The sequence below is a fragment of the Galeopterus variegatus genome, unplaced genomic scaffold, assembly GCF_000696425.1.
Source record: "Galeopterus variegatus unplaced genomic scaffold, G_variegatus-3.0.2 Scaffold4675, whole genome shotgun sequence".
In the NCBI taxonomy this organism is placed as follows: domain Eukaryota; kingdom Metazoa; phylum Chordata; class Mammalia; order Dermoptera; family Cynocephalidae; genus Galeopterus; species Galeopterus variegatus.
The window spans coordinates 33,352-56,211 of record NW_007730786.1 but is presented as its reverse complement, the minus strand read 5'-3'; the positions used below and the strand labels follow the sequence as shown (position 1 = coordinate 56,211).

The following is a 22,860-nucleotide window of genomic DNA, read 5'->3' as shown; positions in this document are numbered from 1 at the left end:
GCACCGGGATCGCACCCCTCGGTGTTGCCCCTGCGCCTCGCTCAGCCAGTGAGTGGGAACCGGTCTGTATGTAGGATCCGAACCCTCGGCGGGAGCGCTGCCGCGCTTCCCAAGTGGCGCACTAGCGCAGTGCGCCACCAGGCCGGCCCAAAATTCTCTTAAAATGACTGGGTTATACTTAAAAGGTTACATACAGAATTTCCATATAACCTAACAATTCCACTCCTAAGTATATACCCAAGAGAAATGAAAACATACGTCCACACAAAAACTTGTACATGAATGTTCACAGCAGCATATTTATAACAGCCAAAGAGTGGAAACAACCCAAATGCCCATCAGTTGATGAATGGACAGACAAGATGTGGTCTATTCACATGATGGAGTATTATTAGGCAATAAAAAGAAATGAAGTATTGGCACATGCCACAACATGGATGAACCTTGAAAACATGCTAAGTGAAAGAAGCCACATATTTATGATTCCACCTGTCTGAAAGGCCCAAAATAGGCAAATCCATAGAGACAGAAAGTGGACTAGTAGTTGCCTAATCTTTGGGGAGGAGGGGATGAATGGGAAAGGGGAAATGAAAGGTGATTGTGATATGGGTTTGGGTTTCTTTTGGGGGTAATGAAAATGTTCTAAAATTGATTGTAGTAATGGATGAACAGCTTTGTGAATATACTAAAAACCACTGCATTGTATGCATTATGTGGGTGAACTGTATAGTATGTGATTTATATCTCTTTCTTTTTTTTTTTTTTCCTTTTTGTCTTTTTTCGTGACCGGCAACGGATCACAACCCTCAGTGTTGTGCCCGTACCGGACTGGGACCGGCAACGGGATCGCAACCCTAGGTGTTGCACCCGCACCTCGCTCAGCCAGTGAGCGGCCGGTCTGTATGTGGGATCCGAACCCTCGGCGGGAGCGCCGCCGCGCTCCCAAGCGGCGCACTGTAGCAGTGCGCCACCGGGCCGGCCCTGTGAATTATATCTCAATAAAGCTGTTAAAAATAAAAAGAAATAAAAAACTGGAGTGGCTTCCATTTTCCCGACTAGACCCTGACTGATACAGGCTGATTCTGGATTATGGTGGAAGGAGAGCCTTACCAAGTGAAACCAGGTTCCGGTAGTTCTCTAACATGACATCTTCATACAAATCCTTCTGCATGGGGCTCAGGCATTCCCACTCCTCCCGGGAGAAGTAGATGGCCAAGTCCCCAAATGTCACTGGTGCCTGAAATGGAAAATCACATGTCCATTCACCAAGAGCTTGTGCTTCCACACATCACATGGTATCAGGAAACATTCAGGAAGCATTTGGGGTTCTGAGGCCAAAGGGGGCAGGTGTCTTAAACAAATTAAAAAACAATGTGATGACATAGCTGTTACTAAAGACTATGTTGTATAAAAAAGCATAGCAACTTGGATCTGCTGGGCATTTACAAAATCAAGGCATTTTTCTAAGCACCCAATCATACTGGCTCATTTAGTGCTCACACTAACCAGTGATGGGGCACTACCGACAGGATCACAGTATGTTAGGGACAGACAAGGAAACTGGCCCAGAGAGGTAAGGTAACTTACTAGAGGTCTCATAGCTATTATGGAGGAGGTGGGGTTCAACTTGGAGAGTCTGCCTCCCACTTCAAGCTTCCAACCTAATGCTCTCTAAAGAGCATGTCGATACAAGAGTACTTCAAAAAGTTCATAGAATAGAATTAAAAGACAACATAAATATTTCCATGAACTTTTTGAAGTACCCCCATATGTTGCACATGGGTAAATGTTTTTTGAGCATGTAATCAAGGTTACTAACCATTGACCTTAACATGGGGAGACCTTAAAATAGGGCGACTATCCTGGACTCAACTTGGTTATTGGTTGTTGCTGGCTTAAAGGTGGAAAAGGGGGGCCACATGGAAAGCATGAGAAGGAACTAAATCCTGCCAATAATCAGCAAGACTGGAAGAGAACCTGATCCCCGAATGAGAACGCAGCCAGCCAAGACCTCGATTTCAGCCCTGTGAGACTCACAGCAGAGGATCCAGTAATTCCACTACCAGGCATATACCCAAAAGAAATAAAAACATATGTCCACACAAAAACTTGTACATGAATGTTCACAGCAGCATACTCATAACAGCCAAAGAGTGGAAACAACCCAAATGCCCATCAATTGATGAATGGATAGACAAGATGAGGTCTATGTACACAACAAATTTATCCAGCAATGAAAAGAAAGGAAGTACTGGCACATGCTATTATGCCATGCCTGGACCCCGACCCACGGAACTATGCAATAATAAATGTGTGCTGTTTTGAGCTATTGAATTTGTGGTTAGTTTACCATAGTGGTGAGTGGGAGCTAATGCATAGAACTCGGAGTGTAGAAGCATTTGTTATGGGAAATTGTATTTGTAGAAAAATACTTGATCACCTACAGGGCTGAGGTATGCTGATCACAGGAGGCTGACCATGCCTCCTCACAGCCCTCGCTCCAATGCACTCAACCTGAATAAAAGGGCTATGTGGTGCCTCCCTGACTTGGAACCTTAATTAGAGAGATTTCCTCCATGTATATATGGGCTTTACAAGGAAAAGCAATGTGAAATGATGAGATTAACTCTGCGGCACACGTTGAATCCCTCTGCCTCAGAGGTCTCACTTGGGCATTCATCTCCATTAAGAAATCACAGTGGCTCTTTTTCCCTCCAAGGAAGGTATTTTTCCCAGCACTGAGAGCCCTTGGAGATGATGAATGAGCAGGAGAATGGTCACATGCACACTGAGAAGAATGGAGAAAGGGCTGCTGGGCCCTCCTCAGCCTCCCAACCTCCGTGGTGATGGGAGAAAACTGGATAACAGTTGTTGGATGGGTCTTTCACAGGCAGGAATTCTCCATGGAAGGAAAGCAAATGGTCCACATCTGACAAAACAGAATGTTCCTAAAGTTAGAGGAATCACCACTTACCTTGGATTTGGATTTCCTTCGTGCAGCAGGCATCCTTTCCAGATTCAGAGAGAGGAACAGTGCTGGTAAGGCGGGGCTGGGGGAGAAGACAGTTCATGAGGCCAATTGGGCCTTTTGGGTGGTCCAAGAGTCCCCAAGCCCCTCACCTGGAAACATACATAACTGCCTACAAAAATGGAAGCCAGAACATCTGGCACATTCCTTTCCCCTCTCAGGGTCAGGAAGGACACAGCCAACACTGTCTGCTCCTAAGATCACAGCAGGCTCCTGATCAGGAGGCAAATGAGAAGTACTCAAACACCTGGCCTCCATCTGACAAGTATTTATTGAGCATCTACTAGGTGTCAGGTGCTGTCCGAGGTTCTGGGGAAAGAGCAGTGAGTTAGAGTGGAAAAGTACCAGCTTTTAAGCACCTTATATTCCAGTAGGGAAAATAAGTCCATACAGACCACAATTATAGCTGAGATCATCTCTATGAAGAAAAAAGGGCCAGGGCTAGAGAGTGATGGGGTGGTTAGGGAAGGCCTCTCCAAGGAGGCAACATTGAGCTGAGGTCTGAATGCAGTGAAAGTGTGAGCCATATGGGTGATAGGGGAAGAGCATTCCAGGTAGAGGTATGACAGGTGCAAAGGCCTTGTGGCAGGTGCAGGCTTTGAGTGTGGAGGGAAGCAAGGTCAGCAGGCCAAAGCAGAGTAAGATGGGGGAGGAGGTGCCTGAGGGCAGGAGTGGCCAGACCATGAAGGGGGTGATAAACAGTTTGGACTTGATCCTAAGTGCAAAAAGACATCATTGGGGGAGAGCTGGGCAGAGGAGTAACAAAATACAACTTGACACTTAAAATCTGGGGAGTGGCTATGTGGCAAATAAACTGTGTGTTAGCAGGGACAGCTGATGAGGGGATTCATTGGACAGCTATGTATAAATCCAGGGGGAAATGCTGGTGGTGTGGACCAGGGTAGGAGGAGTGAAGGAGGTGAGATGTGATCAAATATTACCTCCTGAAAAAAGCCCTCCTCTACCCAACTAAAAGAGTCTAAAGGAGTCTCTGTCCTGAATCAGTCTATACCTGCACTGTCCAAGATGAATGCCACTAGTCATATGTGATAACTGAGCACTGGAAATAAGGCTGGTGCAACTGAGGAACTAATTTTAATGATTTAATTCAATTTACTAGTAAGCAATATTTAATAAAATAAAATTTTAGATAATTGCTAAACTATTAAATTAAAAAAAATTTGTTAGGGGCCGGCCCAGTGGTGCACTGCTATAGTGCACCGCTTGAGAGTGTGGTGTCGCTCCCGTCGAGGGTTCGGATCCCACATACAGACCGGTTCCCGCTCACTGGCTGAGCGAGGCGCGGGAGCAACACCGAGGGTTGCGATCCCGTTGCCGGTCCTGGTCCGGTACGGGCGCGACACTGAGGGTTGCGATCCGTTGCCGGACACGGAAAAAGACAAAAAATAAATAAATAAATAAATAATTTGTTAGGAATGTAAAATGAAAAACTGATATTTGATACAGTTACTGTAAAACTTTTAAGTATGTTTGGAACAACTTGGGTATGTGACTCTACTTTTCCAAGGGTAAAATTTTATAAAATTTAAGTACAGATCAAGTATCTCCAGTGAAAATTAAGTGTCCAGATTGAAATGGGCCATACATATAAAATTTGTATGGGATTTCGAAGACTCAGTATGAAAGAAAGAATGCAAAATATCTTACTGCCAACTGTTTATATTGATTACATGCTGAAATGGTAATATTTTGGATATACTGAGTTAAATAGTGTCATCAAAATTAACTTTAATGATGGATGTTTCTTTTTACATTTCTCGCTGTGGCTACTGGAAAATTTAAAATTACATGCCTTGAGTTATGTTTCTGTGGAATAGTGCTGCTTCATAATATAGACTCTATATTTGTATATTATTTTGTTTTTTTCATAGCACTTACTGATCTCTGAAAAAAGCTTGTGTATGCATGTGTTTATGTGGTTAATATACCCTCCCCCCACAATGATTTGGCCTTGATGAGCGAAAAGGACCTTGACTGTTTTGTTCACTGCTTTACTTCCAGGGCTGAGAACTCACCTGGCACAGAGCTGGAGCTCAATAAATACTGTTGACTAACTTGATAACTGCGACCTGAATGTGCTACCTTGTGTGCTGAAACTGAGGTGGAATTCAACCATGTTATCATGTAACCTCATCATAGAGAAACAGTTCTGCTGGCAGCCTTTCCATAATCCTCTTATCTTTTGGAGGAGGGCAGAAATGAGGCCAGACTTTGTATTTTCCTCATTGTGGAAAGCTTGAAATCTAGAGAAGAGTAAAAGAATAGCACAATGAATGCCTGATTACTCTTCACCAAATGTAACATTTTCCATATGCTTTAAAAAAAATTGTTGGGGGCTGGCCCGTGGCTCACTCGGGAGAGTGTGGTGCTGATAACACCAAGGCCACGGGTTCGGATCCCATATAGGGATGGCCGGTTGGCTCACTGGGTGAGTGTGGTGCTGACAACACCAAGTCAAGGGTTAAGATCCCCTTACCGGTCATCTTTTTTTTAAAAAAAAAAGTTGTAGACATGATGACAATTCAGCACACACCTCTGAAGAATGCCATCATCACACCCATGTGCCAACCACAGTGGCTACATCACCCAAAGCTCTTTTTGTAACTGTTTATGAAAAAGGTACAGGAGGATGTGGTCTTGCAAATGGAAATATGGACGCTTCCCTCTACAGATGGTTTCTTCTTCCTCTCCTGGGGGTGGGAAAGCCATGCTTACATTCAGAGTTAGATAACAGGTATGTTTTGATGCAAAATATGAATCATAACATGACCTTGTACTGTTTAAGAGAACCCAGTCAGAAGAATGCTTGGTTTATTATGCTTCTCTTTGTGGGATAAAGCAATAACAAAAGTAACAGTAATAAGTAATAAATACTAAGATTAATTATTAACAAGATTAATAATTACTGAGTACTTAACATGTGCCAAGCACCACTCTGAGGTTTATCATTTTAATTCTCACACCAACCATGGTGGCAAGTACGAGGGTATTTCAAAAAGTTCATGGAAAAATAGAATTAAAAGACAATAGGAATCATTTCGTGAACTTTTTGAAGAGCCCTTGTACTATTATTAATGCCATTTATCCGATGAGGTAGTGGAAGCTCAGAGAGGTAGGAATCACTTCTCCAAGACCATAAAGCAGAAAAGTGGCAGAGCCAGGGTTTAAACTGGGGCATTTGCCCCAGATGTCTGGCTCTTACCCATGCTGTGTTCTGCTCTCCCCTCTGCCCAGGTGGGAGGAAACAAGCTGTGCAGAGAGCAGCCAACACAGCAGGCTTGAGGCTGTTCTCCTGAGAGATGCCTGCATGTAAAGCTGGCCCTGGGTTGGTGTCTGGGAACCTGGCTGGAAGACAGTTCCCTATCTTGATATAAAACCTTCTCTGAGTAATAAGAGTAGCCCACTGTGCCTCACTGTTTGTACAAAAATTATGACTTATACTGAACATCTGCTTTCCTTCTGGAAGTCTGAAATCACGGCACAGGCATACCTTGTTTTATTGCACTTCACTTTATTGAGCTTCTCAGATACTGCATTTTTTACAAACTGAAGGTCTGTGGCAACTCTGAGTCAAGCAAATCTCCTGGCGCCATTTTTTCCAACAGCATGTGCTCACTTCGTGTCTCTGTGTTACATTTTGGTAATTCTCACATTTCAAACTTTTAAATTATCATTATATCTGTTATGGTGATGTCATCAGTGACCTCTGATGTTATTACTATAATTCTTTTTGGACATCACGAACCACACCCATATAAGATGACAAACTTAGTCAATAAATGTTGTGTGTTCTGACTGCTCCATCCACTGGCCCTTCGGCAGTCTCTTTCCCTCTCCTGGGCCTCCCTATTCCCTGAGACATAACAATATTAAAATTAGGCCAATTAATAGCCCTATAATGGCCTCTCAGTGTTCAAGTGAAAGAACTGCACATCTCTCACTTTAAATCAAAAGCTAGAAATGATTACACTTAGTGAGGGAGGCATGTCAAAAGCTAAGACTGGCTGAAAGGTAGGCCCCTTGCACCAAATGGCCAAATTGTGAATGCAAAGGAAAAGTTCTTGAAGGAAACTACAAGTGCTACTCCAGTGAACACAAAAATGATAAGAAAGCAAAAAACAGTCATACTGTTGACATGGAGAAAGTTTGAGTGGTCTGGATAGAAGATCAAACCAGCCACAACATTCCCTTAAGCCAAAGCCTAATCCAGAGCAAGGCCCCAACTCTCTTCAGTTCTATGATAGGGGAGAGGTGAGGAAGGTGCAGAAGAAAAGTTGGAAGCTAGCAGAATTTGGTTCATGAGGTTTAAGGAAAGAAGCTTAAAAGCTTTCTATCTTGTAAAAGTGCAAGGTGAATCAGCAAGTGCTGATGCAGAAGCTGCAGCAAGTTATCTGGAAGATCTAGCTAAGATTATTGATGAAGGTGGCAAAACAACAGATTTTCAAAGTAGATGAAATGGCCTAATATTGGAAGAAGATACCATCTAGGATTTTCATAGCTAGAGAGGAGAAATCAATGCCTGGCTTCAAAGCTTCAAAGGACAGGCTAACTCACTTGTTAGAGGCTAATGAAGCAGATGACTTTAAATTGAAGCCAGTGCTCACTTACCATTCTGAAAATCCTAGAGCCCTTAAGAATTATGCTAAATCTATACTGCCTGTGCTCTAGTAATGGAACAACAAAGCCTGGAAAACAACACATCTGTTTACAGCACAGTTTACTGAATATTTTAAGCTTACTGTTTATTTTAAGCTCACCCTGTATTTATCTGTTGCTTATAACAAAGTACCTGAAATTGGATACTTAATAAGAAAACGAAATTTATTGCTTAGTTTTGGAGGTTGGGAAGTCCTAGTCCAGGGAACACATCTGGCCTTGTTGGTGGTAACAGTGATGCAACAGTCTCACATGGCAGAATGGTAGAGCAGAGAGATAGCTCCTCAGGTGCTCTCCTTTTAAAGCCCTCAGAACCACACCCATGACCACCATTAAATCATTCACATGGCATGGTCCTCACAATCTAATTGCCTCTTCAAGGCCCCACCTTTCAATCAGCATAATAGGATTTCCCACCCTCTTAACACTGTCACAGTGGGGAACACAGCCTCGAACACATTAAACTTTCAGGGGACACAATTCAAGCCACTGTGGACCTGCTGCTCAGAAACAAAGATTCCTTTCAAAATATGACTGCTCATTGACAATGCACCTGGTCACCCAAGAGCTCTGATGTAGATGTACAAGAAGACTGTTGTTTTCAACATCCATTTTGCAGTCCACAGATCAAGGAGTAATTTTTACTTTCATGTCTTATTACTTAAGAAATACATTTTGTAAGGCTATAGCTGTTATAGATAGTGATTCCTCTGATAGATCTGGGCAAAGTAAATTGAAAACCTTATAGAAAAGACTCACCATTCTAGATGCCATTAAGAAATTTCTAATTCATTGGAGGTCAAAATATCAATATTAACAGGGGTTTGGAAGAAGTTGATTCAAACCCTCATAATGACTTTGAGGGGTTCAAGACCTCAGTGGATGAAGTAACCGCAGATATGGTAGAAACAGCAAGAGAACTAGAATTAGAAGTGGAGCCTGAAGATGTGACTGAATCGCTGTGATCTCATGGTCTCATGTTAAAACTTCAGAGGATGAGGAGTTGCTTCTTATGGGTGAGCAAAGAAACCGGTTTCTTGAGATGGGATCTACTCCTGTTGGAGATGTTGTGAACATTGCTGAAATGACAACAAAGGATTTAGAATACTACACAGATTTAGTTGATAAAGCAGCAGCAAAGTTTCATAGGATTGACTCCAATATCTTGAAAGAAGTTCTACTGTGGGTAAAATGCTATCAAATGGCATGGTATATTACAGAAAAATTCTTTCATGAAAGGAAGAGTCAATCAATGTGGCAAACTTCACTGTTGCCTGATTTTAAAAAATTGCCACAGCCACCCCAACATTTAGCAACCATCACACTGATTAGTCAGCAGCCATCAACATCGAGGCAAGACGCTCCACCAGCAAAAAGAGAACCTGCCGAAAGCTCAGATGATGACTGCTAGCATTTTTGACAATATTTTTACATTAAGGTATATACATTGTTTTTTTAAAGAAACAATGTTATTGCACACTTTAGTGTGAACGTAACTTTTTTTTTTAAAAGATGACCGGTAAGGGGATCTTAACCCTTGACTTGGTGTTGTCAGCACCACGCTCAGCCAGTGAGCGTACCGGCCGTCCCTATATGGGATCCGAACCCGGGGCCTTGGTGTTATCAGCACCACACTCTCCCGAGTGAGCCACGGGTATATACATTGTTTTTTTAAAGAAACAATGTTATTGCAAACTTTAGTGTGAACGTAACTTTTTTTTTTAAAAGATGACCGGTAAGGGGATCTTAACCCTTGACTTGGTGTTGTCAGCACCACGCTCAGCCAGTGAGCGTACCGGCCGTCCCTATATGGGATCCGAACCCGGGGCCTTGGTGTTATCAGCACCACACTCTCCCGAGTGAGCCACGGGCCGGCCCTGAACATAACTTTTATATGTACTGGGAAACTAACAAATTCATGTGACTTGCTTTGTTGTGCTATTTGTTATTGGGGTAGTCTGAAACCAAACACACAATATCTCTGGTGTATATCTGTTGTGTGAGGCAGAGGGTGCCTACCTGACCAGCTCACAATAACAAACCTGGACACTAAGACCCTGATGAGCATCGTGGGTAGACAACATTAAACATGTTGTTGTTATAACTCATTACTAGGGGAATTAGTGTGCCCCACGGGATTCCACTGGGAGAGAATGCCTGGGAGCTCATGCCTGGCTTCTTTGCCCCATACAACATTTCCCTTTGCTATTTCTTTACATCCTTTGCTGTAATAAATCATAGCTGTGAATACAACTATAAGCTGAGTCCTGAGAGTCCTCCTAGCAAATGGTCAGACTCGGGAGGTGGTCTTAAGGACCCTGACTTGTGAGCCAGTAAGAGGTAACTGCCCTCCCCACACCCCTTGGCTGTATCAGCCTCACAGGGGGACCAGTGAGAAGCTGGTTCCAAGGTGGGGCACAAGATCAATGCCCTGGTCCCAGCAGGAGGCAGCTACAGGTGGGACTTTCTAACCCCTCAGGATGCCGCCTGAGCCACAGCCCACTCCTCTGGCACTCTCACTGGACAAGGAGGGGCAGGGTCCCCTGAGGTTGAGCCATGGTCCAGGAGGGGCTGTTAATTAACACCATGCCCCACACATGCAACACCACGCTGAGGGGATGCCTGACTTGACGTGCCTGGGGCTGGGGCAGGGGGAATGGAGGCCCTGGGTCATTAGTAACTGTGGTAGCAGAGTTATGGCCCCTAAAAGATGTCCACATCCTAATCACCAGAACCTATGAATATGGTATTTTATAGGACAAAAGAGACTCTGCAGATGTGACTAAGGATTTTGGAGTTGGAAGATTATCTTGGATTATCCAGGTGGGCTCAATATAATTCCAAGGGTCCTTATAAGAGGGAGGCAGGGGGGTCAGAGTCAGAGAAAGAGAGATTGGAAGATGTAGAGGATTCATAAAGCAAATGTACCTCACAGGGCCTAGTTTTCCAAAGCCTTGCAGTTTCAAATATTGACCTTGCAAAGGACAGGAAGTTTCCCCCAGGGCATTGAGTCTCTGTTGCAAGATAAGAATTGTAACACAGCAAGGCTGCTGGTTCTAAGACAAGTTACTAATTGATATGTAAAGTTACTAAAAAGCTGCTAGAGGGAAAAAGAATATTGGCTAAATCAAGCCTTTGTTAGTGGACCACTTAATTGCCTAACAGAATGTCATCTGACTTGTTTTTTTACTGAATGTTACCAGCTTCTATTGTAAAACTTGTTAAACTGTACTTAGCAAAACCCCACCAATGTCTCTTCCTGTAACTTCTTGGTCTGGAGAATAAATGCAGGAAGAGAACCCCAATTCGTGGTTAATTTCCCAAATGGAAGAAATGACTCCTCATGCTTTAGGAAGTTTTGGGATATTAACCCCTTTCTGGGGCTTCTCACTGCTCAAAACAGATGGGCTTTAAGTAATCTTTGGTGGCTCCGTCACCCAGGGTTTGGAAAAGGGGTGACAAATCCGTGGGAGGCAAAGCAACAGGAAGATGCTATTCCGCTGACTTTGAAGATGGAAGAAGAGAATGCAGGTACCTGTGGACAACATTTTATACTTCTGCCTTTCAGAACTGCAAGAGAATAAATGGATAGTCTGAAGCCACTAACTTTGTGGCAATTTGTCACAGCGGCAACAGGAAACACACACATTGACCCTTCTGCCATTTCCTTCCAGTTCATGTAACCAACAAACAGTTTTCTTTTGCCTTGTCATTGACCTGGTGCTGGAAAAATGTGCAATTCAGAGGAATCTCAGAGATGGGCTATGGTGAGATGAAGAGACCGGCTGGCGATCGCTGAGGTTGGCCTGTAAGGTCACTCCAACAAGGCAGAAAGGAGCCCTGGAACACCAGCCCTGCCTCACGCACAGACTCAAAGATCTAGAGATCGAGGTTGTACAAGGGAGCTTGGGGCCCTGCCTTGTTTTAACCAGGGTTGGAGGAAAGGGCCGGGCAGCTGGGACAGTGCTAGTCACATCACTCTGGGGTCAGACCACTTGGGTGTGACAACTGTTCTTAGCTGTGTTACCTTGGGAAAATTACACAACCTCTCTGTGCTGCAATTTCCTCACCTGTTGAATGATAACAATAAGGAATCTACTTCTGGAATTACTGTGAGAATGAAAAAGATTCAAATTTATGCCCCTCCCCCCACCCCCATGCTGGTGCCTTGTTGCCAGTCCTTAAACGGGCTGCCACAGCCCTTCCTCAGTTCCTCACTTCCTTGTCTTTGCTCAAATCTCATGTTCTCAGCGAGGCTCACCCTAACTCTTCTATTTATAATGCAACCTGCTCTCGATCCCACCTATCCATCACTGCTGCTCTTCCTTACCCAGTTCTAGTTTTGTTTTGTACTTTTTTCCACAGCCATTATCACCAACATGCTACGAAATTTACTTATTATGTCTAGTGCTCATAGTCTTGTCTCCACCCACCCAGTGCATATACCCTGAGTACAGGGCTCTCTGTGTATCACCAGTACCTTGGACCAGTGTCCATCATATGGAAGGAGCTTAACTGTTTGCTAACTAAATGACTGAATGGCTCACAGTAAATACTAACTTTATCATCACTTCTTCAAGGAGCCTTCCCCAATCCCCTTGGCCAGGGTAGGTGCCCTTTGACACGCACCAGGTGCCACTTCGTTACATGAGAAACACATTCTATTGCCTTTTGGCTTTACCTCGTCCTCCAATGGACACTGTGATTTGACCAGCATTCTTGTGTGTGTAGCTTGTGACCTTGGGCAAGTTACTGAAACTTGCTGGGCCTTTACCTTCCTCTTTATGACAGCAAAGGGAGGATGGAGGACTGTTGTTGTGAGGAATGAGATGAAATAATATCACAGTCAGTGCTCAACGAAGGTAAGTCATATTTATTAACACTGTTGAAGTTATTAGTGCTGAGTGGGGCCAGTTCTATGGGCTGTGAGTTTGGGGGTAAAAGGTCACATTTACTGTCCTTCTGTTCATGTGCTCTACATAAGTGCTCAGGTGTGTGTGTTGAATGTGCTCAACACCTGGGTGGCAACATCACCTCCTCAGTTAATAATGATGATAATGAAAGCTGTGCTGGATACTTTATATGTATTATACAATCTTCTTTAATCTTTATAGCAAACCTACCATGCAGGGTTCATATTTTCCACCATGGGGATGAGAGAGGGAAGATGATTGTTGTCACAGAGCTTTAATTGATGGAGCTTAGATCTGAGCCCCTAACCACAAGTGGCACAATCTGCCCTCTTTGTGCAGCAGTCTGCAAGGAAAGTACCTCTGCTATCCTCCCTGGCAGGATACAGCAGGTGTCAGTGTGATGAACTGCTTCCTGAAAATGTCCCCCTAGTGATAAGCTATTTCCCTTTGTTATATCAGAGTGGCCACAGGATTTGGGGGAAATTGGAACATACAATGTTAAGGTGTAGGAACTGTGGCTCAGTGACAAACTGAGTAGCCTGGCCTTCAATTTTCTGACTACTCTGAGCAAGGTTTCTCTCATACAGAAAACGGAGACAAAGGGGCCTGCCTGCCTGCCTGCCCTAGAATCCTGGACATCTCAGTTCTGGGCTCTCTGTATTAGACCCCAGGACAGTGGTGTGCTAGTGAATGTGTAACACGCAGCTTGCAGGGGGTGAGGTGGGGTGGGTGATTTGCAGCATTTTGCCAATTTCCACGGTGTAAATATTCTCACCATGGTTGACTGTAAGCTACCAAACTGATGCCACTGAACATGAGGCAGGGGAGAGACGTGCGCTGGTATGTTCTAAATGATTGTCCCCTCCAAAGCTCATACGTGACCTTGATTCCCAATGTGGTGGTGCTGGAAGGTGGCACCTTCAAGAGATTATTGAATCATGAGGACTATGCCTTTATGAGTGGATTAATCCATTAATGGATTAATGGGTCAATGGTTTAATGGGTTATCAGGAAGCAGACTAGTAGCTTTATAAAGAGAGCAAGTGAGCACGTTAGCTCTCACTCCTGCCATTCTTGCCATCTGATATTCTGTGTTACCAGGGACTCTGTAAGGAGACCCCACCAAGAAGGCCCTCATCAGATGTGCCCCATGAACCCTGGACTTCCCAGCCTCTGAAACTGTAAGAAATAAATTTCATTTTCTTATAGACTATCCAATTTCAGGTATTCTGTTATAAGCAACAGAAAATAGAATAATACATGCACAATGGGCCTGTGTGACCTGGTGCTAGCCAGCTCCAGCATACTACTGACACAAGGCCTCTCAAAGCAAAGCTCTACCCTTTGTCTGGGAATTCTCAAACTTTCAACGTATAATACCCTTGAATAACAGAGAAGGATTAATGCCTATCTCTGTGGTCTGAGACGTACCCCAAAGCAGCTGCCCCATAACAGAAAACTCTTCTGAAGTCTTCTGTATCATTCTGAAACATCCATGTGAACTTTTACATTTTACTTCATAATAAATGAGTTTTTGATAATATAAAAATCACGTTTTAAATGATTTACTTGATTAGTACATCACTTGGTTTTTCCCATCCAATTACTCTGGTAAAATGGATTGCTCCAGAAGTTGTACTGAGTTCATCCTGCTGTTCTCATTTTAAATTTGGGGTATGTGGCTATTTGCATTTACCCATATACCCCCAATTTAAGAAGCATTCTTGTCCACAAAGCAATTTTCTCCAAGGAACTCAGCACTGCTGGGGAGGAAAGAATAGCGGTTTGATATTAGGTAACTCTGGATTCAAAGCTTGTCTCTGCCCATTACTAGCTGTGGGAAAGCTACGCAAAGCCTCCGTTTGCTCATCTGTACAATGAGGGTAGAGAAAATCTACTTCACCCTCTGCTGTTAAGATGTTTATGTGAGATATCTTCAGCAACCAGCACATGGTAATTTCTTGTCTTCCTTTTCTTTTTTAACTCAGTATAGACCAAGCATCCAGGAGACCAAGGAAGACTGAGACTCACCAAAAAGGCCGGGGTTAGAATTCTCATACAGTACTGTAAAGAGAGAAATTGGTACAACTTCAATGGAAGGCAGGTTGGCAAGGTCATTAAGACTGAAGATACGTGTAATACCCTTTAACCCAGTAACCTCATTTCTGGTATTTGTTTTTGGACATCCTTGCATATGTGTAAAATGACAGATGGACAAGGATATTCATTGTGGCAGGTTTTGTAGAAAGAGGCAGTACAGTCCCTTGGGGAAGGGAGTAGGTCTAGACCCAGGCTGTCTGGGTTCACCTTCTAACTGTGCCACTCATGATCTGTGTTACTTCAGACACTCCATGTATCCTCTCTGGGCCTTACCTTCCTTAGCTATAACATGGGGCAAACAACAGTAATGACTCCACAGGGTTGTGGTGAAGATCAAATGAGTTAAAACATGTAACACACTTAGCGTTGTGCCAGGAAGCAGGACCAGCACTAAACAAATGTTAGTTATATTTATTATTATTACTACTACTATCAAGAGATTGGAAACAACCTAATTGCCTATCAATAGGAAAATGGCTAAGTGAATATTACATGCACATAATGAGACACCATGGAGACCTTAAAAGGAACAAGGTAGCACCATATTACTGATTCTTAACTGGGGGCAATACTGTCCTCCAGGGGACACTTGCAATGTGGTGTCACAACTGGGGGGTGGGGGTGCTCCTGGCATCTAGTGGGTAGAGGCCAGGGATGCTGCTCAACATCCTACAACACACAGGAAAGCTCCCACAAAAAAGAATGATCTGGCTAAAAATGTCAACCGTGCTGAAGCAGAAAAACCTGCTCTATGTGAAATGATCTCCAGAATATAGGGTTATGAGGGGGAAAAGATACAGAAAAAAAATACAGGATATAAACACGAGTTTAAAAAGGCTCTGGGAGGATAAACAATAAGTTGGTGACAGTGACTGTCCCTGAAGAAGGGACTCAGGTCACATGGCGTCGACAAGGAATTCTGAAACTCACTTTTTCCTCCCTATGCTTTGGCATTTTGCCTAATGCATGCATAATTATGTCTTTAAAACAAGAAGCAAATAAAGATAAAATAAAATAAAAATAAAATAAAATAAAGGCTGGATTCCCACACACCACATCAGGGCAGGGCTGTAAGCCTGGCCTGTTTTCGAGTCCCAGATGATAGATGGGAAATGACTTTGAAAGGCACAAAGTTATAGCCTTCCAAGGTGAGTATGGCTAGAATCTGGATAGAAACATGCTTCAAAGAGTACTGGTCACTGGCTGTGCCTCCCATCAAGGGAAAACAACTGAAGGTTCTTCCTCTCCTGCCCTGGCACCCCTCTGATCCTGCAAGCTGTGCTGGATGTTGAGTTGGGGGCTGGTCCTGAAATACCTGAAAACCAGCCAGCTAAATGCACCAGCAGAGCTCCATCACTTTCTTTCAGTCTACTTCTGCTATGCCACCTGTCAAATATTGGAAGACCACCCCTCCCCTAAAGAGGCCAGCCCCAGAGGCCAGAGATAAACATACAGACTTTCTTGAAAGACCCCAGCACAGCTGTATAGAAAGAACATTGGCTTTGCACATGAATGTCAGGCCTGCCACTTCTCTGCTTTGCCCAGGAACAGATTTGGTTTCTCACTTGTACAATGGTACTAGAAATATCCCCATTGCAGGGAAGTGCAGCTGTGAGGACTGGTTTTGATAAGACAACCTAGCACCGGTCACTTGTATCCTCCCCTGCCCGCCTTGAAATCAATCTCTCTCATTCCTAGAGGCCCCAAAGGAACTTGGTGTGCCACAGGCACTCAGAGCTGTAGCTCTCAACCTGCATGTACATTAGAGTCTCTTGAGAGCTTTTTAATAAATACTATGGCTATGTACCATGCCAGACCAAGTAAATCAGAATCTCTGGGGATTTAGTCAAGGTGTTGCTATTTTGTTGGTTGGTTTGTTTGTTTTTCTTTAAAAAAAAGCTTTCCAAGGTGATGCGAATGGGAAGCCATAGTTTAGAACCACTGCCTCAGTCTCAGAGCCTCAGGAATAAGGCTGGAGATATGACTTCTCCCTGCTGAAGCCCACACCTCAGCACTGGAAATGTCTTTGATAAGCTCAAAGCCAAACTCTTAGATTCCCTGATCATGGGATTCCAAAGAAGTCACTGATAGTGGCCATTCCTGGCTCTAGAGTTGACTGAGATGCCCACGGGAAGCCTGGATGTTGATTCTGAAAATAGCACCTGCCGTCACCCCATTAATCCCTTCACCCTGCTTTACTTTTCAAAATATCTACCACTTGTTATATATTTTATTTTTCTCTCTCCTATTAAATGCAAGCTCCAGGTGAGCAGGAGCCTTGTCTGTCATGTTGAGAGGATAGCATGGGTGCCTGGCCCATGGATAACTTTCTTCTCGTCTCAGAACGACATCCCTTTATTAACTCTTCCCTCCTCTCTTTCCCCAGTCCCCTTGCTTTCTTCCCTATCGATATACCCTGGGTCTGTCCACAGTGTGCCTACATCACGGTCCTTTACACCGGCAATTCTCAATAAGGATGATTTTGCCCCAAAAGGATACTTGGCAATGTCTGGAGACATTTTTGCTTGCTGCAACTGGGAGGGAAGTGCTACTGACATCTGGTGGATGCCGCTCAACATCCTGTTTTATATAGGACAGCCCCCCTCCCACCCCCCAACAAAAAATTATCTGGCCCAAAATGTCCATAGTGACGAGGGTGAGAAACCCTGGTATGGACATAGAGATGTTTCCAGCCCCCTGTGTTATATGGAACTACCCTGACCTATACTTTAGGGTTATTTTGTCTCTTGACCTGAAACCTTTACTCTGGGGCTCTTTGGTTTTTTTTTTTTTTTTTTTGCTTTTCTACCTTTGGATTTTATTCTCTGGATGTGAAAACCCTAGGGTTACTATGCTAATAATAAAAATAATGACAATTCATATATCATTTCTTTGTGCAAGGCACTGTTCTACTTAATGCTCATCAGAAACCTGACGTTGGTTCTATTACCATTATTTTGCAGGTGAAACTGAGAGGTGGTGGATTTAAGTGAGCTCTCCCAAATTTACACAGCTAGTGAGTGGTGAAATCAGGAGTCAGTGTCAGGCAGTGAGGCCTCAGAGTCCATGCTCTTAATTCCCCAAGCTACCCTGATTAGGAAGGAGACACACAACCCAGGGTCCCAGGGTCCAGGGTGGACTTTACCTTTTCCTCAAATGGACATTCATGCAGAAACAGACAACGCAGATGCCTGTCTACTGAGGCGGCACCACTGCTCACCTGGAGATGGTCAGATCCTCTGCTTGTGAGGACGAAGAATGCCCACTCCCAAGTTCAGAGACACAAACTCCTCCAGGATTCACCACTACAGTCTTACCTCTGCACAGGGTCAAAGAAAACCGACCATTAGCACTACAACAAACATCCACACTTAGGCAGTGCTTAGTATGTGCAAGCTCCGTGCAGGCCGTTATAACTATGTTATCCCATTTAATCTTCCCAACACCCAGGCAGGTGCTATTATTATCCCACTTTAACCAGGATGAAAACCTCGCACAATCAGTTTCACACAGTTTCTCAAAATACGCTGTCATGCCTGTACAGCCTCTCAGAATTCTCTCCAAAAGGACACCTGTTTGCACAGTTAGTGAGAAAAACACCAAGATGGCACAGTCACAGTCACACACCACCACATACTCACAACCGTAAAGCCACTGATATTGTGGCAGATGGACGGTCAAATCACAGTCACCCCAGACTATGATAAACGGCCATATCAGTCTATCCTACGCACATGCGTTCCAACAACAGAAATCCTCAGAGCCGCACTTACACACCTACTCCCAGCTCCCTACAGGCTCTATCATCTTCTCATACAAAGGCCACAGATTACGTAGTGATATACTCATATATAAGTGGTCCGGAGACACAGCTCCTTTCACCACACAGGCCGACTCCATCGAACAAACACACACACAGAGCCACCGACACAACCCCTCACCTCACCTCCCACCTGGCGCCATTCACCTCAGACTCAGAATCCACTACACAATCACAGGCACAAAACTCCACAGAGTCATAAGGGCACAACTGCACTCACACAACCCAGTGCAGGTGCACAACCCCACGCAATCGTGGGGACAGAAGCCCATGGAATCTCGGGCGTGCAACCGCACACCTTCGGGGGCACACAATCCCACGAAATATCGGGCACACCACTTTACGTAGTCGCCCAGCACGGAAGCCCACGCAGTTTCTGGCCCACCGCCCCACGCGATTTCACGCATTCGCGGGCACACAGCTCCAGGCTCTGACAGACACACAATCACACGCTCTCAATCATCCTCACCTCGGTCTTCCCCGGCCTGGCCCCTGCAGCGCCCACTATAGCAACTGCGCAGGAACCTCGTGCTCTCTGCGTCCACAGCGCCAGTTCACTCCGCTCTGGGACCCCCGGGGCCCAGCGCTGCCCTGGACCCCTCATCTGCGCAACACGTAGGCGTGGCCACGCCCCCAGGCCAGCAGCCGGAGCTCGAGGCCCCGCCCCTAAACAGGGCTACGCGGCGCGCACGCGCTCACACTCACCTCTCTCGGGACTCGTTCCCTCAGGCCCTCGCCTGAGTCCCCGCCCCTTCCATACGTAATAAGTTACGCACGCACGCCCAGGCAATCAGAGTCATCCTTGAGGGGAAGAGGGCGTCATCGTCCAAAGCCACCAGAGCAAGGCCCCGCCCCTTCGCAAACCCACACAAGAGGGACGGTAGCGTGCGTGCACGTGGCCTTCTTTGGGCAGTCCCGAGGGTCACCTCAAATGCCCTCCTCATGAAGTCACGTATACGTACTCAGGCGCTGAGGCCCTTCCTTGAGCTCTTTAACTAAGCCCAACCTTCTCAATTCGCTGCCCTCCCCAGCTTCCACACCGGCATATTTTCGTTCGGGGGTGTTTCTCTCCCGCATTGCCGCCGTAGGGCCCCTGGATTCAGCAAGGTTTGGAGCCTGCCTCAACCGCGAAAGCGAACGCGAACGCCCCCGCGCGTGCGCACTCCGAACTGAGCCTGCAACTCCCAGAAGCCTCTGGGGCGCGGAATGGAGCGGAGCGGCTGTGGACGGCCTTGCACAGAAGGTGAGGCGGCAGAGTCTCGGGGCGCGCTGACTTGGATCCCTCCGGCCTGGAGGCGAAGTGACCCAGTAGAGGGGCGGAGGGACGTTTCTCCTGGCCAGGAGTGGGGATTCTCACCTGCTCTTGATGGAACGGGGAGGCCCAGAGTCCTTTGCGCGGCGCCCAGACTACATTTCCCAGAAGCGCCTTAAGCCGGGATTTTTCTCCGTGTAGTGTTGCGCCTGCGCGGCCAGTGGGTGAGCCGGCGGGCTCGGCGTGATGCGGGGCGGGGTCGGGGGGAGCGCGCTTGGGAGGGGACGGAGGTGCGGGAAGGAGGCGGAGCGCGGGGAGCAAAGGGTTTGACGTAACTGCTCTGGTGGCGTGTGAAGTGAACGTGTGTAATTGTGAGTTTGTGTGAGAGGTGTAAGGTGTGACCCCGTCCTGGTGTGCGGGCGTGCGTGTCCTGGGTTGTGATTGTGCGTTTGTGTATGTGAGACCTAGTTTCTGTTAGTGTGTGAGGCTGAACCGTTGTTTGTGAATGTGTTTCCTTATACGTGTGTACGTAAACCAGTTTTTGTGGTTGTGTATGTATGTGGGGGAAACTACTATTTTTTAATGTTTACGCTTATGTGTATTTGTTTAGCGTCTAGTCGCTGTTGTGTCAGTGCAGGGTTGAGTAGTTGCACCAGAGACCGTAAGGCCCACAAAGCCTAAAATGTATACTCTTTGATCCTTTAGAGCTCAGTTTTTGTGGTGGTGTCCTGTGTGTGTATGTATGACCACTGACGGTGAACGTGTGTGTATGTGTGGAAGCTAATGTTTGTGAATGTGTGTGCTTGTATGTGTGTTAGAGCCAGTTTTTGTGGTGTGTTTGTGTGGGGAACTATTGATTTTGAATATGTATTCTGGCATGTCTGCACATAGTCTATGGCTGCTTTTGCACGATGGCAGAATTCAGTAGTTGCAACAGAGATCTTATGGCCCCTAAGGCCTAAAATGCTTATTATGGGATTGGCTTTTCAGATCCCAGTTTCTGTGTTTGTGTGTTTTGTGGTGTATGTATGTGTGGAACCACAGACAGTGTGTGTTTGTAAGGCTCAGTTTTTGTGGTTGTGTAGGTGCGTGTATGTGTGAGGGGAACCCAAGGCTTGTGATTTCACCCATGTGACCCTATGAGTGAGTGAGTTTTGGGGACTAGGTATTAGAGTGAATGTGTGAGAAAGTGGTTTTGGTTTCCCATTTCTGTGACTAGGTGGTGATAATAAAAGTAGAAGCTAGCACTTACTGACTGCTTTCCATGGTCAAAAGTGTTTTCTTTTTTTCCACTTAAGGTTTTGTTTAATCTATTTAATCCTCCTCTGAGTTTTTCTACAAAAATCTCCAGTTTCCAGGTGTGTAAAGTGAGGCACAAGGATGTTAAGTATTATGCCCAAGGTCACACAGCTAGGAAGGGAGCTGATTTTGAATCCAGGTCTTGCTGACTCCAAAGTCCCTGCTCTTTCCATCCTTTCAGGGTGTGGTCTTTGGAGCAAGCTTCTTCATGGATTGGGAAACTCCTCTGAGTACCTGGTGGTACTAAAATAGGGGGTGTGGCCAAGAGATCCAAGAAACCTTAGGGTAAACCTGTTGCTTGGCAGTGTCTTTGGTGTTTTCCTTAAACCACCTCCTGAGAGCGGGTGTCATTCTTTCTGCTGTTCAGGGAAAGTTTGGGAAGCCCTGCACTGAGAAAAAAAGCTTTATGCATCCAGAGACTACCTGGTCTAGTGCAGAGAGACCAAAGTGCTAAAGATTACATGTCCTGGATCTTGATCAGGCCCTGTTGTGCCCATTCTCTGAGGCAACCTTCCCCCAAGAGGCCCATGCACTTTCTAAGGCAGTTTGTCCTGAAGCCAGGTCCAGAATCCAGGCCTAGTCTTTGATTTGCTCAGTTTTTCCCCTGGCCTGATGACCTCTGGTGATGTCCTGAAGCTAATAATTGCTGTCTGGGGAGATGGTTTTCCTTAGGAATTCACCATGGGCCCTGAGGTTGGGGAAGGTGAGGAATCAGAGTCCTCAGGGCATGGCTGGGGTGCATCTGGGGCTTCAAGCTTGGGTTTGCAGAAGAACCTACTACCATGCTGGAGATTGCATTGAAGACTGTATTACATGTGTGTGACAGTGTGTGAGTATGTCTTGCCCATGGCTGTATGTGTCATTGTGCTTGAGAGACTGAATGTGGCAGCTTGAGAGTGTGGTTTGCCTGCATGTGATTGTAGCTGTTATTATTATACTGTGACTGTGTAGTTGTGTATGACCATTTGTGAAGGCTGCTGGACTCTGAAAGTCAAGTTTAGGTGTGAATGCCCCAACACTATTCTTCTGTTTGTGGAGTTGATTTTGGGGCTGAGTTTGTGGAGGGAGAATCCCAGGTGCTTAGTGTCTGTCACAGAATTATTTGAATTGCTCTTGGCTCTATGACAGTGTCCCCTCATACTGTGGTCTGGCACTAAAAAGAACACATGAGATTTACTTACAGTTACAGTAACTCAACTCTGCTGTTGCCCAAAGCAGCCATAGAAAATATGTAAACAAAGGAGCATGTCTGTGTTTCAGTAAAACTTTGTTTATGAAAACAGGTGGGTCGGATTTGGCACATGACCCCTGCACTAAGGTGACCTGGCTTTTCGAGATCTTAGTCACTGGGGGAAACGTTCCCATCCTCTTCCTGGGTACTAAGTTGAGAGATGACTTGAAGTGAGGGAGCAGGAAGGGAAGAACTACCATGTGCTCAGTATTTTCCTTACTGTCTCTTATGAAATTACTGCAACTGTCCTGTGGGGCAAGTATACTTGGCCTCATTTTACAGGTGAGAAAACTGAGGCTCTGAAAAATTCATACAATGATCCCAGACTGTCTCCGAACCTGGGGCTTGGTAGGCCATAAGATCTAGACCAGTGGGTCTTGACCCTGGCTCCACCTGGAGAACTTATGAAAATACTAATGCCTGGGCCTCACCCCTGGAGATTCTGATTCAGCTGTTCTGGGTGTGGGGCCTGAGGATAAGAATTTTTCAAAAAGCTCCCAAGTGATTCAGAATATGTGCAGCCAGGGCTGAGAACCAGTG

The 22,860-nt window shown here is 45.4% G+C and overlaps 1 protein-coding gene across 3 annotated transcripts in view; it reads right to left on the bottom strand.

Moving 5' to 3' along the window:
- Window positions 1–19,136, bottom strand: part of ZNF667 (zinc finger protein 667) — a 28,886-nt gene extending 9,750 nt beyond the window's left edge. Inside the window, exons 1-3 of one of the 3 annotated variants that reach the window (XM_008588113.1) lie at window positions 19,008–19,136; window positions 2,975–3,050; window positions 1,111–1,237 (exon numbers count right to left, since the gene is read on the bottom strand). In XM_008588113.1, coding sequence (XP_008586335.1) covers window positions 1,111–1,237; window positions 2,975–3,007 — 160 coding nt within the window. In that variant the 5' untranslated portion in view covers window positions 3,008–3,050; window positions 19,008–19,136. Of the gene's footprint in view, window positions 1–1,110; window positions 1,238–2,974; window positions 3,051–5,064; window positions 5,331–8,464; window positions 8,506–19,007 lie in introns of those variants that run through there. The other 2 variants (XM_008588114.1, XM_008588112.1) reach the window with 2 other exon arrangements.
- Window positions 19,137–22,860: the final 3,724 nt, after the last annotated feature.